Raw genomic sequence first — 14252 nt, 5'->3', positions numbered from 1 at the left:
TCCCTGACCACCCAGCTAGAAGTTGTCTCTGCCTCTAAGAGTTCAGTACACTGATGTATCTGACTATTTTCTGTAGGTGTATATCATTTCCCACCTTATATTATGATTATTCATCTCCTAGTTTCAACTGAAAGCTACAACAGTAGAGTTTCGCAAAGTGTGTCTCATAAAACGGTTCCGTCAGAGGCTGATCATTGAGTCTGAAAATGCTGCCTACTGTAGTCTCCACCTTAGAAACTGCAGTGGAGGTGGAGAAAAATGGATGTGCATGAGAAGCGTCCTAAAGGTGGAGTTGACCGGACTTGATCATTGCAGGCTGTGTGGAGTATGACAGAGTGAGTAGTCCTGACTTGGACAAGTGGGAGATGCCACTCACTGAGAGGGCAAGGGGAGAGAGTGGGAGGGTGGGGCATTCAACGCTGTGCTTGGTTTGCAACAGTTGAATCTGAATACCTTAGTGGAGAGGGGGAGTAAGAAGATGAAAGGACAGACCATGGCTCTTTCTCAGTTCTCATCTTCCTTGAATCCTCCATGGGCTTGACACTCTTTCATTCAACCTCTCTCTCCCCGAAACTCTCTCCTCCTTCTCCCTAGATGACCCTGTCCTCTCTCCATCCTGCTCTGCATGCTGCTAGTTCTGTCACCAAGGCCTGTTCTTCCTCCCCCTCCACAGAATACTTCAATGTGGCATCCCCAAAACCCTCTTCTACCCGCTGCTCTACACTCTCCCTTCGGTAGCCTTGTCCATTCCCTGGGCCTTGATGCCAACAGCAACAAAAATAATTTCTCCTTAGTCCTAACCGTTCTATTTTCTTCTGGAGAGTTCCACCTGGATGCTTTGAGGTCACCTTGAAAGCAGCACATGTGAAATGGAATTCACCCCTGACGCCCAAACCCTTCTGGCCTCCGCCCTTCCTCACCAAGTGGGTCTCACATCTTTTCTTGTTTCTATTGGCACTGCCTTTGTTCCCAGCCCGCTTCTCACCTGGGCTTCCTTTCTTCAACCTCCCTCCTTTTGGGTCCTCTCTGAGCACTGCAGCCCATATAATCTTTCTAAAACATACCTCCGAGTTTGTCATTCCCCCATTCAAAAGACTTTCAATGGTTTCCTGTTGGAAAACCCAACTTTTCAGATACTATACAAATTTGTTATAGCACCAGCCCATGCTCTGATCTCCAGCATATACCTAACGCACTGTCTAACCGGATCCAAGTACTCTCTATTCTCCAAACACATCCTCCACTTTCCTGCCTCCATGCCTTCACCCCTGTCATGTTCTTTGCCTATAATGCTCTTCCTCCATCTCTGCCTATGGAAACTCCACCCATTTCTCAAGACTCAGTTACGATGCCTCGTCCTTCATGAAACCTTCTATGATCACCTCAAAGGAGTCCCCTTTCCTCCCTGCACTCCCACACATTTTACTCGTGTCACTTTGGTGTCATCTATTATGCCCTGCCTTATATTACAGGAACTTGTGTGGACACCTTTGCTCTTCTTTCATACTGTAACCTCCTCATGCAAGGTTACATCTTATTCACAAAAGGTAGTGAAAAGAGCCCTGACTTGGGAGTCGGGAGACCTGAATTGTAGCCCTTGCTTGACCGCTCATGAGCCCTGTGACCTCGGATCACTTAACTCACTATGAAACAGAACTTTGTAGTCAATGAATCAGTCTGAATCCTGAGTCCAGGGTTAAAAGAGCCCTGCTGTAGCACAGGGAGATCAGCTCGGTGCTTTGTGTCCACCTAGTGGGGTGGGATAAGGAGGGTGGGAGGGAGATGCAAGAGGGAGGAGATATGAGGATGTATGTGTATGTATAGCTGATTCACTTTGTTATAAAGCAGAAACCAACACACCATTGTAAAGCAATTATACGCCAATAAAGATGTTTAAAAAAAAAAAAAGAGCCATACTGAGAACAGAGGACAGGGAGGGACAATGTCTTTCAAGGACCTGGAGTTGGCACTAGGTAAAAAAAAAAATGAATTATACATTCACCATATCCCAGTGAATGATTCATATAAATTATTCTCTGATGACACTGAGGGGAAAAATCTAATTTCTGGGGTTACATTTACAGCATACAGACTTTTTGCTCAAGTTGCTTGCTTTCTGGCACTTCCTTCCCTCTAACTAGAGGAAGTTTCCAATCCAAGACAGGCTCGGTTCTTAAAATCTACTTGTAAGTTAGCTGTTAAAACCCTGAAGGCATTTCCCTATAGAAATGAAGGTACAAGTAATGGTAGGATACCCTGGTTAGGATACCAACTTAGCCTATAAATGCCATTTAGCCCAGAGCACACCTGAGTTAAGGTCGAATCTGCTGCCAATGTGGACATACCTGATGTACAGCTGAGTCATAACAACGTAGGCCCCCCCCCCGCTCTCCCACTCTCATTCCCACCATCTGAGATCCTGATATGGAAGCCAGAGGAGTATTGCTTGGGTGGAGGTAAGAGAGTGAACTGTAATTTTAGAGACTCTGTGGATTTAAGAGAGGGTAAAGGAGAAAGCCTGAGGAAATCAGAACTACGTTAGGTTAGATTTTTACAAGTTCAATGCTGAAGCAGGTGTTGATTCTTTTAGTCACAATTACCTCCTAATGCACAGCCCAGGTTTATGTGCTTCATCCCTCTGACTCAGGGTTTCTCAGCCTCAGTGCTGTTGACAGGTCGGGCCTGAGAATTCTGCGTTGGGGGGGATCTCCCGTGCACTGTAGTGTGTTTAGCCCCCATCCCTGGCCTCTAGTCTCTAAAGACCAGTAGCGCCTCCTCCCCCTCCCCCGTTATGACCACTAAAAATGTCTCCAGGTGTTGCCAAATGTCCCCTGAGTGGCAAAATCATCCCTGGCTGAGAACTACCGTACTAACTGGACTCAGCAGAGGTTCCCAAATTTTCTGTGCATCAGAAAATCTGTGCATAGGAAGCTTGTTTAACATGCAGGTTTCAGGGCCCCAGCCTCAGAGATTCAGATCCAGCAAGTTCAGAATGGGGACAGGGGGGCAGAGAATCTGCACTTTTAGCAAGTATTTTTGACTGATCTAGTTGGCTCCTGGCAAACTTTGGGAAATACTACAATGAAGATGCGATGAAGTCATAAATATTTTCCAAAAGCAAATGCTTTTCCCTCTGCTGCACTGAGGGAAGAGGAATGCTGACTAGTAAAGGAATACTAGGCAACTTTAGAGAAGAGGGCAGGCCTGCCCTGGTGAGCACCGTAGGGAAGGCTTAGGGATGAAAGTTCCATGGGGGTGGCACTGCTGGCTGGGAGAAAAGATGCCAAAGGGAGATGGTAAAACACCAAAATCAAAGTTAGTCTATTTCAGATTTCTTTTGTCCAGAGGCACACCTAGACCTCTGAAAGTTCATTCTCCTCCCTCCACCTGGGACTTACCACGTGACAAGCTCTGCGCTAAGCTTTGTACGTATACAACTTCATCTAATCCTCTCCCTAGCCAGATGAGAAAACTTTATCAACCTTTAACATTCTTTCTCTGGGAAAATTCTTTGTAACAAAGAACTGATATACAAACCAACTTTGCCTGACACATCTTCACAAAATAGGGACAGCCTGTACTAGTCCTGGAGCTCCACCACTCTTGAAAACTCTGCAGCTTTGTTAGGATGGGAAGAGGATCTCTGAGTTGAGAAAGCCAGATCCCGGTCTCCTGGGTCTCACCCATTCCCAGTACTCTGTCCCATGCCCTGCATAAAAGAAAGAAGCCCTGCTATTTTGCCCACGAAGAAGCCATTCTCAGCTTCTCTCCCAGGTATTCTGAATTGGAAAATGAAAGATAACGTTACAGGTGGGTATGCAAACTCAGCCACCTTCGGGGGGCAGACAGGTGATGTAAGTGAGTGAAACTGGGTGGGACCGTGGCTCAGGCCCCAGCTCTGGTCATCTGTTGACAATGTGGTCAGCCTGGTGCTGCCAGCTCTTCTAAGAAGCCAGAAATCCAGAGTTTTATGTGGAATGTCTTCGTTTTTAAACGTTGGCACTAATCCAGAGAAATTTTTTTTTTTTCTAATTTGGCCAAACAAAATATATCGCTAAACTGTTGGTTTATGACCTCTGTGTTCCAGATTCTTTTCTGGGTAGGCACTGCCTGTACTCTGCATTCTTTTCCCTCTCTCCCTCCCTCTCTCAATCCCATGAACCTCCCACGGGCAACAAGATTTCCAATTCCTCCCAAGAACTGCCTTCGGCCTCATTTTCCTTCAGAATCCTTGGCTGCCAGTGTCTAACCCTGACAAATGGGAGCAGCTCCTTCAACTTCATTCCATCCTTCCTTAGCCTTAAATGTCTGCCCTCTCCTCCCTGCCCTTGTGCTGTGTCTTCCCACAATCACACCCTTTTGGTTGCTGGTTGCTTCTGGATTTCCCATGAACTTGCTTTCGCCATCTGTCATCCCTGTTCTTCAGGGGCATAAATGGGAAGGCGATGGGTGGTTGATATTGGTGGGCCTCTAAGCATTACAGACCCCTAACCTGCATCCTGGTCAGGCTCCAGGGAAGTAAAAGGCCTCTGGAGGGGAACGGCTGGAGGGGGAGCTAGAGAGGCTGGATTCTCACAAGGGGCTCCCAGAATGAGTAAACATCCTAGTGGACAAGGGGAGGTCTAGATGCAGGGGTGCTCCTGCCTTTAGGGGACCATCGATAAACAACGAACTGAAGCTCAGAGACCTTTCCCCCATTTAGGGGTGCAAAATAAGCCCCTTGATTCATTACGTGATCCTGAGACTGGGGGACAAATAGTGATCAAAATTGAAAGTATTGTCAAACAAACAAGAGAGGGCTTGGTGTTGGATTTCGTGTGATTTTAAATACATATATATTTTAATGACATCCCTTGTACACCCGAGCTAATGGTTGCAAATTTATACTTCTTTATCATCATTGCTATGCTATCAATAAATTTTCATATGATGCTCCCAACAAATGTTTTCAAAAATCCAGCTCCTTGAGGCCTCTTGACGTTTCCAAATACCCCTTCACAAAACTCTCCTGTTTCAGATGCAATCTTTTCATGTAGCAGCTATTTGCATGCAGCATTGAGGCCTGCATCTTTTGGTCACCGTGATCTTAATACTTCATTGCAAATCTGACCAGACCTCCTTGAGATCCAAAGCTTGTATCTCTTAGGAGAGGATAAGAGACCCCAGCTACCTCATACTCCTGCTCTGGGGAAGAAACTGTGAAATGGCCTTGCCCTGTGAGCTGTGTGTGTCATTTAGATCACTCTCCTTGTGATGGGACTGTCACATTGGGAAACAGGGTTGGTTCAATCCAACCCATGTGATGACATGGTATTGGCTTTAAAGTAATATGAAAATGGAAGTGAGAGGAAAAGCCACATTAGGGAAATGACCCCAAAGGGTTTCAGAAGATGAATGAAACGGGGCCAGTCCATGCATGTTGTACAAGTCCTGGTCCAACGTGGACACGTTGCCACCCACAGGGACCTCCATAAACAAAAGGGTAAAACTGGCAAAGCCACTGCACTTTGGCCTCCTTGCCACTCTTCCTTGTTCTCTTTTTCCTTCTCACTGCTTTATAAAAATAGTTTTCCTATTAGAAAAAAGTTTTTATTCTGGTGTTTAAAAAAACACATACACTAAACATTTCAATCAAGTAGACATGTTTGACATAGCGCATTTACTCTGGGGAGTGAGGGAAGGTGAAGCAAGATAGGGGCAGAAAATAGAGTGTTGGACATACACACTGCAATATATAAAAGAGATAACCAACAAGGACTTACTGTATAGCACAGAGAACTATACTCAATATTTTGTAATAACCTATAAGGGAAAAGAATTTGAAAAAGAATATATATATCAGTTATACATATATATATATATGTATATATATATATACACACACACACATATATATATATATGTATGTATAACTGAATCACTGTGCTGTACACCTGAAACTAACACGACATTATAAATCAAATATACTTCAATAGAAAAAAAAAAGAGTGTTGTAGACAGAACTGGGAGCTCTTGTCTGGGCTCCACCACTAAGTTGCTGTGTGGCTTGGGGCAAGTCACTTCACATCTCTGAGCCTCTTTCCTCAACTGCAAAATGAAGGTTTTGGACCTGGTGATCTCTGAAACTCTGTATTCCAATTAATGTTCTAGTGGTCAGGGGTGGTCAAGGACTGGTCAGATCAAGGGATGTGTGAGAGTTTAAAGTGAATAGGAACAACAGGTCACATCTACCAGGATTTTCCTAAGTTCTAGAAGAATCTACTTCTTCATCTACTTCAAGAAAGAAACAGGAAGGAAATATAATACCCTCCATGCCAAATTGTCAGTTTTAGCTGGAATTATTTCCTCCCACCCGTATCACGTCTCTTTTAACCACCAATAACTTTGAGAAAAGGGAAATTAGCAGAGGCAGAAAGCACCTCCATTAGCTGTGGGCACCTGATCCACACCATCAAGGTCTGCCTTTATTTTGCATAAACCATGGGACAGTTTCTTCAAGGGTTTCCCAGGGTTAGAAATCTTCCTCTTTCAAGGTTAGAGTTACCAGACTGTCTATGTGTGTGGCAGGGCCTTTTTCTCTTATCACTTTTGTCCAGAGAGAACAGAGAAGGGTTAACTCCTGCTGCTCCTACAGACCTCAGATTGGACACCAAGCCCCAGCAGGACCCGGCCAGCTAGACCACGTGAGCTAGGCCACGGTCCCAGAGTGCCGGCCACCAGCATTCACCCTGGCCTTCCCCATGGACCTGTCCGTCCTCCGCTCCTCCCTGGAATCCCACACTTGGATGCTGTTCCATGTGACTCCTATCTCACCATCTCTCTTAAAATTTTGACCACCTGCACCCATGCCAGTGCAATGTTTCTGCTTTACTGGTGAAGCCAGCTCAGTGTTAGTAAGAGGGTGCTAAGGACATTCCATCTCTTCTCTATTAAGACAAAGATGTGAAAAGTTATTTCCTTCAGAAAAGAGATCCTAATTGAAGGAGATTTCAGACCAGTGGGAAAGGAGACCTGGGGTCTCAGGATTTTAGGCAGCATTCTATTCAAACTCTTGTTTTAAATATGAGAAAATGAGGAGGTGAAATGACTCACCCCAGGTCACACAGCTGGCTAGTGTCAGAGCCATTACTTTAACCCAGATCTCATAATTCCTAGACCAGTGCTCTCCTGCAGAAAAGACACTTGGGGCAGACAGAACATTGTAGTACCGTCGACCACATCTAGTATAGACAATAGACAGTAGACAATACTAGTCTACAGCTTCAGGATGGTGAGACTATACCGTGAGATTTACAAAGGAAGTAAAAAAGATCATATTTGCACACAAAGCTGATGAGCCCAATACCCAAGAAAGTCTCTGTGGACAAACACATTGCAGTAAATGTTCTTGGGGACTGTTAAGGGTTGAATTGCATTGCTCAAAAGGATAAGGTGAAGTCTTAACCCCCAGAACCTATGAATGTGGCCTTATTTGAAAGCTGAGCCTTTGCAGATATAATCAAGTTAAGATGAAGTCATAATGGAGTAGTGTGAGCCCTAATTTAATGACCAGTGTCCTTGGACACACAGGAGAGAAAGCCATGTGAAGATGAAGGCGGAGACTGGAGCCATGCATCTATAAGCCAAGGAATGCCAAGGATTGCTAGCAGCCCCCAGAAGCTAGAAGAGGCAATGAAGGATCCTCTCTGAGAGCCTTCAGAGAGATCATGGTCCTCCCGATAGCTTGATTTCAGACTTCTAGCCTCCAGAACTGAGAGAGAATAAATGCCTCTGGTTATAAGTCACTCAGTTTGTGATACTTGTTACAACAGCCCTAGGACACTAATACCGTCTGGGGAAACGGTTGGGCTGGGTGAGGCTGAAGTGAGGAGACTGAAATCATGCAAATGAATGCAAGCGGACAAATTCTATGGGTTGGTCCTATAATAAAGCTCTCCTGCCCAGCGTGGTCCTTCATCTGTGCTACTCTATTTACGAACCTGCAGGACTGCCTGACTTGCTCAGAGGTAAGGGGAGAGGGTGGGAAGAAGACAAGCACTGGAGTGAGACAAACCTGGATTTGAATTCTCAGCCTGCTACTTACGTAAGGTGTAAAGTGTAGGGTAGACGACAAACTCTTGGGGTCTTTGTGCCCTCACCTGGAGAAAAGAGCCTTCCTCAGAGGGTTATTGTGAGAACTACCGTGCTTACCTGTGGCAGTTCTATCCAGGTTAGTTTCTTTGCCTCTACTTTATTTAGTCTTTGAATTAATCTGTAGGCAATCTATGGACTGGATGTGGGAAAGGAAACTAACATTTAAATACCTCCCATGTGGAGAAAGGAGCCTTAGTGCCTTTAAATGCTGGTGATGGTACATTATGTATGAAAGTGGTTAAGAGAGTAAATCCTACGACTTCTCATCACAAGGAAAAAGTATTTCTTTCTTTTTCTTTTATTTTGTATCTATGTGAGGTGATGGATGGTCACTAAACTTACTGTGGTGATCATTTCATGATGTATGTAAGTCAGATAATGACACTGTACACCTTTAACTTATACAGTGCTGTATGTCAATTATATCTCAATAAAACTGGAAGAAGAAGAAAAATGCTGGTGATGGGGGCACCTTAAAGGCCATACAGACCAGTCCTCTCATTTTAGACACGCGAGCACTGGTCATGTTGTATATTTTCCACGCTCACCATGCACAGACCACGTTGGGCACCTGGGAGACCTCCACATGAATGTTTGTTGCTAGATGAAGTGACTTGGGAAGATCTCATAAAGAAATGAAACTTAATCTTATGGTGGGAACAAATGTCACCATTTGGCTACATTTAACAGACTTCACCCACCTCACTACTTTGCCCAGACCCAGTCTGGCTGTCCATTTCTAACTTGGTATCTCTCAAAGAATGGTTTGCTAGCCCACCTTCCTTGAGAGACCTTCAGGGGATTCAAGTTCTGAGCTTAAAAGAAAGTTACTCAAAAATAGGTGCTCAGGATTCATCAAGTATTCTCAGCTGTAAAATTGATTCTACATCATAAGACCAAAAGAAGAGTCCTTTTTAAAAGCATATTTAATCCAAAGTCAACTCTAACTTAGAGTAGATAGCAAATAAAGTCCCTAATGTGAAGATAAAAGATGCAAGACAAACTTAAAAGTAGCTCTAACTATGCCATTTTTACCCAGGAAGAATACAGTATCCTCCATCTCTACCCAATAACTGCCTTTCTTACTTCCCCTGCTTTATTGCTCCCTAGCACTTATTACATGTGACATATTATATTTACTTGTTTATTCAATCATGGCTCAACTTCCCTCACTGGAATGTAAGTTCCATGAGGGCTTAGACCTGGTCTCTTAATTCACTGATGTATGCCCAAGGCCTGGAACAGTTCCTGTCACATAATTGGTTCACAGTACATATTTTTTCAATAGATGAGAGAATGAATAAAATAAATTTGGGCAAAGAGAGGAGCAGTCACATGATGTGGATAAGAGAGTAGAATATGTGGCTGCCTTTTGCCTAAAAGAGTTGCCCCTATGTCCACTAGCCATCAAGAATATCTCTATCACCTCATACCAGTCAGAATGGCCATCATCAAAAAATCTACCAACAGTAAATGCTGGAGAGGGTGTGGAGAAAAGGGAACCCTCAAACAATGTTGGTGGGAATGTAAATTGGTACAGCCACTATGGAGAACAGTATGGAAGTTCCTAAAAAATTTTAAAATAGAACTACTATACGATCTAGAAACATCACTTCTGGGTATTTATCCAAAGAATTCAAAACACTAACTCAAAAAGATATATGCACCGCGATGTTCATCACAGCATTGTTTATATTAGCCAAGGTATGGAAGCAACCTCAGTGCCCAACAACGGATGAGTGGATAAAGAAGATGTGGCACATATATATATATATATATACACACACACACACACACACACACACACACACACTGGAATATTAGCCATAAAAAAGAAAGAAATCTTGCCATTTGCAGCAATGTGGATGGACTTTAAGAGTATTATGCTAAGTGAAATAAGTCAGACAGAGGAGGCAAATACCATATGATTTCATTCATATGTGGAATATAAAACACAAACAAACAAAAATAAACAAAGCAACACATGTAGATACAGAGAACAGAGTACAGGTTATCGGGGGGGGGGCAGGCGGCGAAATGGGTAAAGGGGTCAACTGTATGGTGATGGATGGAAACTAAACTTTTGGTGTGAGCACACTGTAGTGTATACAGAAGTAGAAATATAATGTTGTACACATGAAACATATAATGTTATAAACAAGTGTTACCTTTATAAAATAAATTTTTTAAAAAAGAATGTCTCTCTCGCTTCTCTGCTCTGCTTCCATCATCACCAAGAAACCTTTGATTTAAATCTTTCTATGTGCATTTTCCTACAGATGGGATCACAATTTTGGTTTACTTGGCACAATATTTTTCACTGTAAATTAATAGGTTGGCATTTCGTCTTTTAAAATTGGTTCACATCACACCTAAGAGAATTCTGAGAAGGATCTCAACCAGCATGAAAACCTGTGGTGAAAAGAGCAAAGACTGGCACACGGGGCAATTGGGTTCTAGTGCTAACTCTCCTTTTGACTCACCTATGTGGCCTTAAAAAAAAATCACTTCTCTGGCCTTCAGTTTCCTCACAGAGGCACTGAACTTGATAACTTCTGAGTTCCTTCCATCTTTCAAAGTAGGGTTTTATAAAAATTAATGAAGTAGGCTTTTCCATGTATTTTGACTTCCTAAAAGAGGTGTTAACTGGTGTCACGTCACTGTCTATTGGCAACATAGTATGATTCACGTGGATCATGGGGTCAGCACTTTTCCTGGGGTCAGTCATCATTGCCAGGAAAAGACAGTCAGCATCCTCGTTAAACATCTAAAATGCCAGTGGCGACACTCCCTAAGGAAAATGGAGGTCACACAGCAACTCTTTCACATTTAAAATTGTACAGGTGTGTGGGTGTGGGGAGGTGGAAGGAAGTACAAGAGGGAAGGAAAGGCAAGGCAGATGGTAGAGGATGTCTAGGTGATGGGAAGGCAGGTGCCAAGTATGGGTTTGGAGAGTGACATTTTTCCATTAGAGCCTGGCAGATGCCTAAGCTTGACCAATGAGAACTGCCCACGAACTTTTAGTAGATACATGTAACTATTTCCATTTTGAGCTGTGTCACTGTGAGGGAGGGCAAGAGCTCAGTGTCTCATAAATTTATCTTCCTTGGAGATTTTTGTTATCAATTCACCTAGGCTGCCCTAGCCTGCTCTCACTGTAACCCTTCCAGTGTTCATTATTTGGCCTTCTTTGAGATCTTAACTGCCTGTGTGTGATACAGTTATTGGGCTCTCTCTCAAATGTCTACTTTCAGATCAGACTTCTCACCTGAGTGCTGGTCTTATACGACTGCTACCCACAAATTAGTACCACTCAGATATCATCACTTTAAACATAACATGTCGAAAGCAAACTTAGCATGACCCCCTTCCCTACTCATTCTGTTTCTATCACTGACATCACCAATCCAATTCTGAGGCTTACATCTGAAGATATTTTTCATTCCTCACAACTCCTTTATCAATAATCATCCACAACCTCTATAAATAGCAATAACACACTCAGAAATCTACCCACTGCTTAATAAATGGTCACCATTCTGTTATGTGTATTATGATCTGAAGTGATCTGCTCAGTCACCCAAGACTGTTGAGGCTCCTCACAGAGGCTCTTACATTCATCTCCTTTCTCTCATCTTCACATTAATCCACGTTCCCATCCCCTGGTGCCTAAACTCCCAGAGTATCTTTCTTATCGGCCTCCAAATCTCTAATTTTTCCCTGCTTCAGTCCATCTAAAATAAATTCACAGACTGATCTTTTTGAAACCACTTTCATCAAGTTATAGTTGGCCTACAAACCTATGCTGGTTTCTGTTTATGAATCAGAGTGTTTACAAACTCCCTATATGGCATTAAGAGCTTTGGTCAGCTGCTCCCTCCTCCCCAAGCTACCCGAGATCTGTATTTGTCTTTATTCGACTCAAATTTGTTTGAGCATCAACTATGTGCCAGCCATACTCTCTATCACCCACTACCCTCCAGCATCCCCTCTCTTCTCCAGTGAAGCCCAGTGTCGTGCTCCCCTGCAGCTACCACAGTGATACCTGCCATTTGGACTTTGCTCATATTCTTGCCCTGCCAGGAGTCTCCCCCTTTCTGCCAATAAAAATCTGATAGCTCTTCCAAGGTGCACCCTCTCCTGAAGGTTTCCCATATGAATGAATCCCAGACCACAACAACCTTTCCCTTTTTCTGAATTCCCTCAGCATTCTCACACCAGCTATCTATTGCTAAATGTTGTCCTCTTATTATTTCACATGCGTTTGTTGGTCTCCCCGATTGAAACGTGAGCTCTAGAAGGGCGGGGGTCAAATCTTCTATTCTCCTTTTACCCAGATCCGGAATGGAAAAGGGCAGATGCAAGGCCAGTAAAGACCTTGATTTTGCACATAGCTCACGGGCAAGGACCAGTGGGCACAGCGTAGGCAATAAAGACAAAAAATGTGCACCGAAGACCTAAGACTAGCTCCTAGCACAAGGCTAGAAGCTCAGCCATGTTCTGAGAAGTGTTTGTTAAATGCTGAATTAGATTTTCAGGAATAATACAAGTCGCTTACACACCATGTATTCCTCTAGCACAAAAATCTCTACTGAAACACAATGGCCAGTAAAATTTATGGGGTCTCAATCACTAACTAGATTTGAAATTCTTGAGTCTTCTTGGCCAGAATGATCAGTCCAGTGGGGACATCTCAGCTGTCTCTATGAGAAGTTGCCCCTACACCTGGCAACTACCTATGAGTTAGCACCAGTTCATGCCCCTGAGCCAAAAGTTGTGTGACTCCAATACAGGCCAGATATCTGTAGGGAAACCTATAAGCTCAGCCTCCCTCCTCCCCTCCCTCCAGCTACACAATGTCTTATCCAAACCTGGAACCTGGCCAGGTGATGTGCAGCCCCTTTCAGAAAGCAGAGAAGGTGCCCCTTGTAGAAGGAGTGCAGAGAGGAAAATGGACTTACCCTCACATAGTAGTTCATGCCCATCCCCAACAGGTGCTGCAGAAAGTGCTTGTCCTGCCTGCTCCCGGGGGTTGGCTCCCCAGGGCCGGGAAGGGGGCAGGCATCAGGAGTTAAAGAGGTCGCCCTGTGCCCCAGGGCGTCCCGCTGAGGCGGAGGTGCTGGCACGGCCCTATTCAGACTGGTTTCAGGGGAAGCAGGGCTGCTGGGAGCCGGGTCTTGGCTTTCCTGGAGCTTGAGTCGAGGTACCTCTTTGGTACCCAAGCAAAAGTTTTTCAGACTCAGCAAGGTGGCTGGGTTGGCCAGCTTTACGCTGGCCATGCGAGGGATCAAGGTGCACAGTGGGGTGGGGCTCTCCTGGGACGCCAAGGTGGCATCTTCAGCCGGCAGGTGAGGTGCCAGGGCGGGGTAGGGAGGTTGCGGCGAGCCCTTGTTCCCCGCCGAGCCTCCGGGGCTGCCTTCGTCCAAGGACGTGATGGACTCGTTCCGAAAGCGGCTATACTTGGCCCTGTGCAGCATCCCGGGGTGCCTGAAGAGTCCTACATACAGCACGAGTCCTGCCAGGCTGTCCGGACCGCGTTCTCGCATAGCCTTGGCAGTGCTGAAGCAGGATCCTGTTGCATAAATCGCCTCGTCGTCTGCTACATAAACAGTGCGGAAAGCAAACGCCTCAACGCCCCGTGCAACTTGGCGGCAGCCACCTCTCCAACTCCGTTCTCGCCCTCGCCCGCCTCGGCTCCGGGTCCTCGAGGGTAACAGCCCAGGGCAAAACGCCTTCCCAGCTGATCTCGGTCCCTCCCCGGCCCAGCGGCGGCACCCGCTGTTCTCGCCTTGGATTCCTTGTTGGGAAAGCCTGGACCCAGCCTCGCGGCGGCGGCGGCGGCAACCGCTCACGGCCAACTCTTAGGCAGGGAACGGGGCCGCGCGCCCGGCCAGCCGGTCCCGCCGCATCGCTGGCGGTGCGGGAGCCTTGCAGAAATATTTAACGCCCCCTACCCCCCAGCCTCCCCTTCTGCACACAGGAACTTTCAAACCTGCTCCCTCCGGTTCCCACAGGGCGGGGCAATGTCTGGCTCATTAACCCTTTACTTGTTCCAGTGATTGCTCATTTTTAATAAAAGGAGAAAAGAAAATGTATATGTGGGCCAAAGGCCCTTGTGC

General features: G+C 45.2%; 1 protein-coding gene across 2 annotated transcripts in view; it reads right to left on the bottom strand.

Annotated features, from left to right (window-relative positions):
* The window catches only part of SHC4 (SHC adaptor protein 4), a 130362-nt gene extending 116324 nt beyond the window's left edge, over positions 1-14038 (bottom strand). The window contains exon 1 of one of the 2 annotated variants that reach the window (XM_059913335.1): positions 13095-14038. In XM_059913335.1, coding sequence (XP_059769318.1) covers positions 13095-13679 — 585 coding nt within the window. In that variant the 5' untranslated portion in view covers positions 13680-14038. The remainder of the gene's footprint in view (positions 1-13094) is intronic. The other variant, XM_059913336.1, reaches the window with a different exon arrangement.
* Between the last annotated feature and the right edge of the window lie 214 nt (positions 14039-14252).

Source organism: Balaenoptera ricei, chromosome 2 (assembly GCF_028023285.1).
Source record: "Balaenoptera ricei isolate mBalRic1 chromosome 2, mBalRic1.hap2, whole genome shotgun sequence".
Lineage (NCBI taxonomy): Eukaryota > Metazoa > Chordata > Mammalia > Artiodactyla > Balaenopteridae > Balaenoptera > Balaenoptera ricei.
The sequence above is the reverse complement of the archived record's forward strand: the minus strand, read 5'-3'. Positions and strand labels throughout refer to the sequence as shown.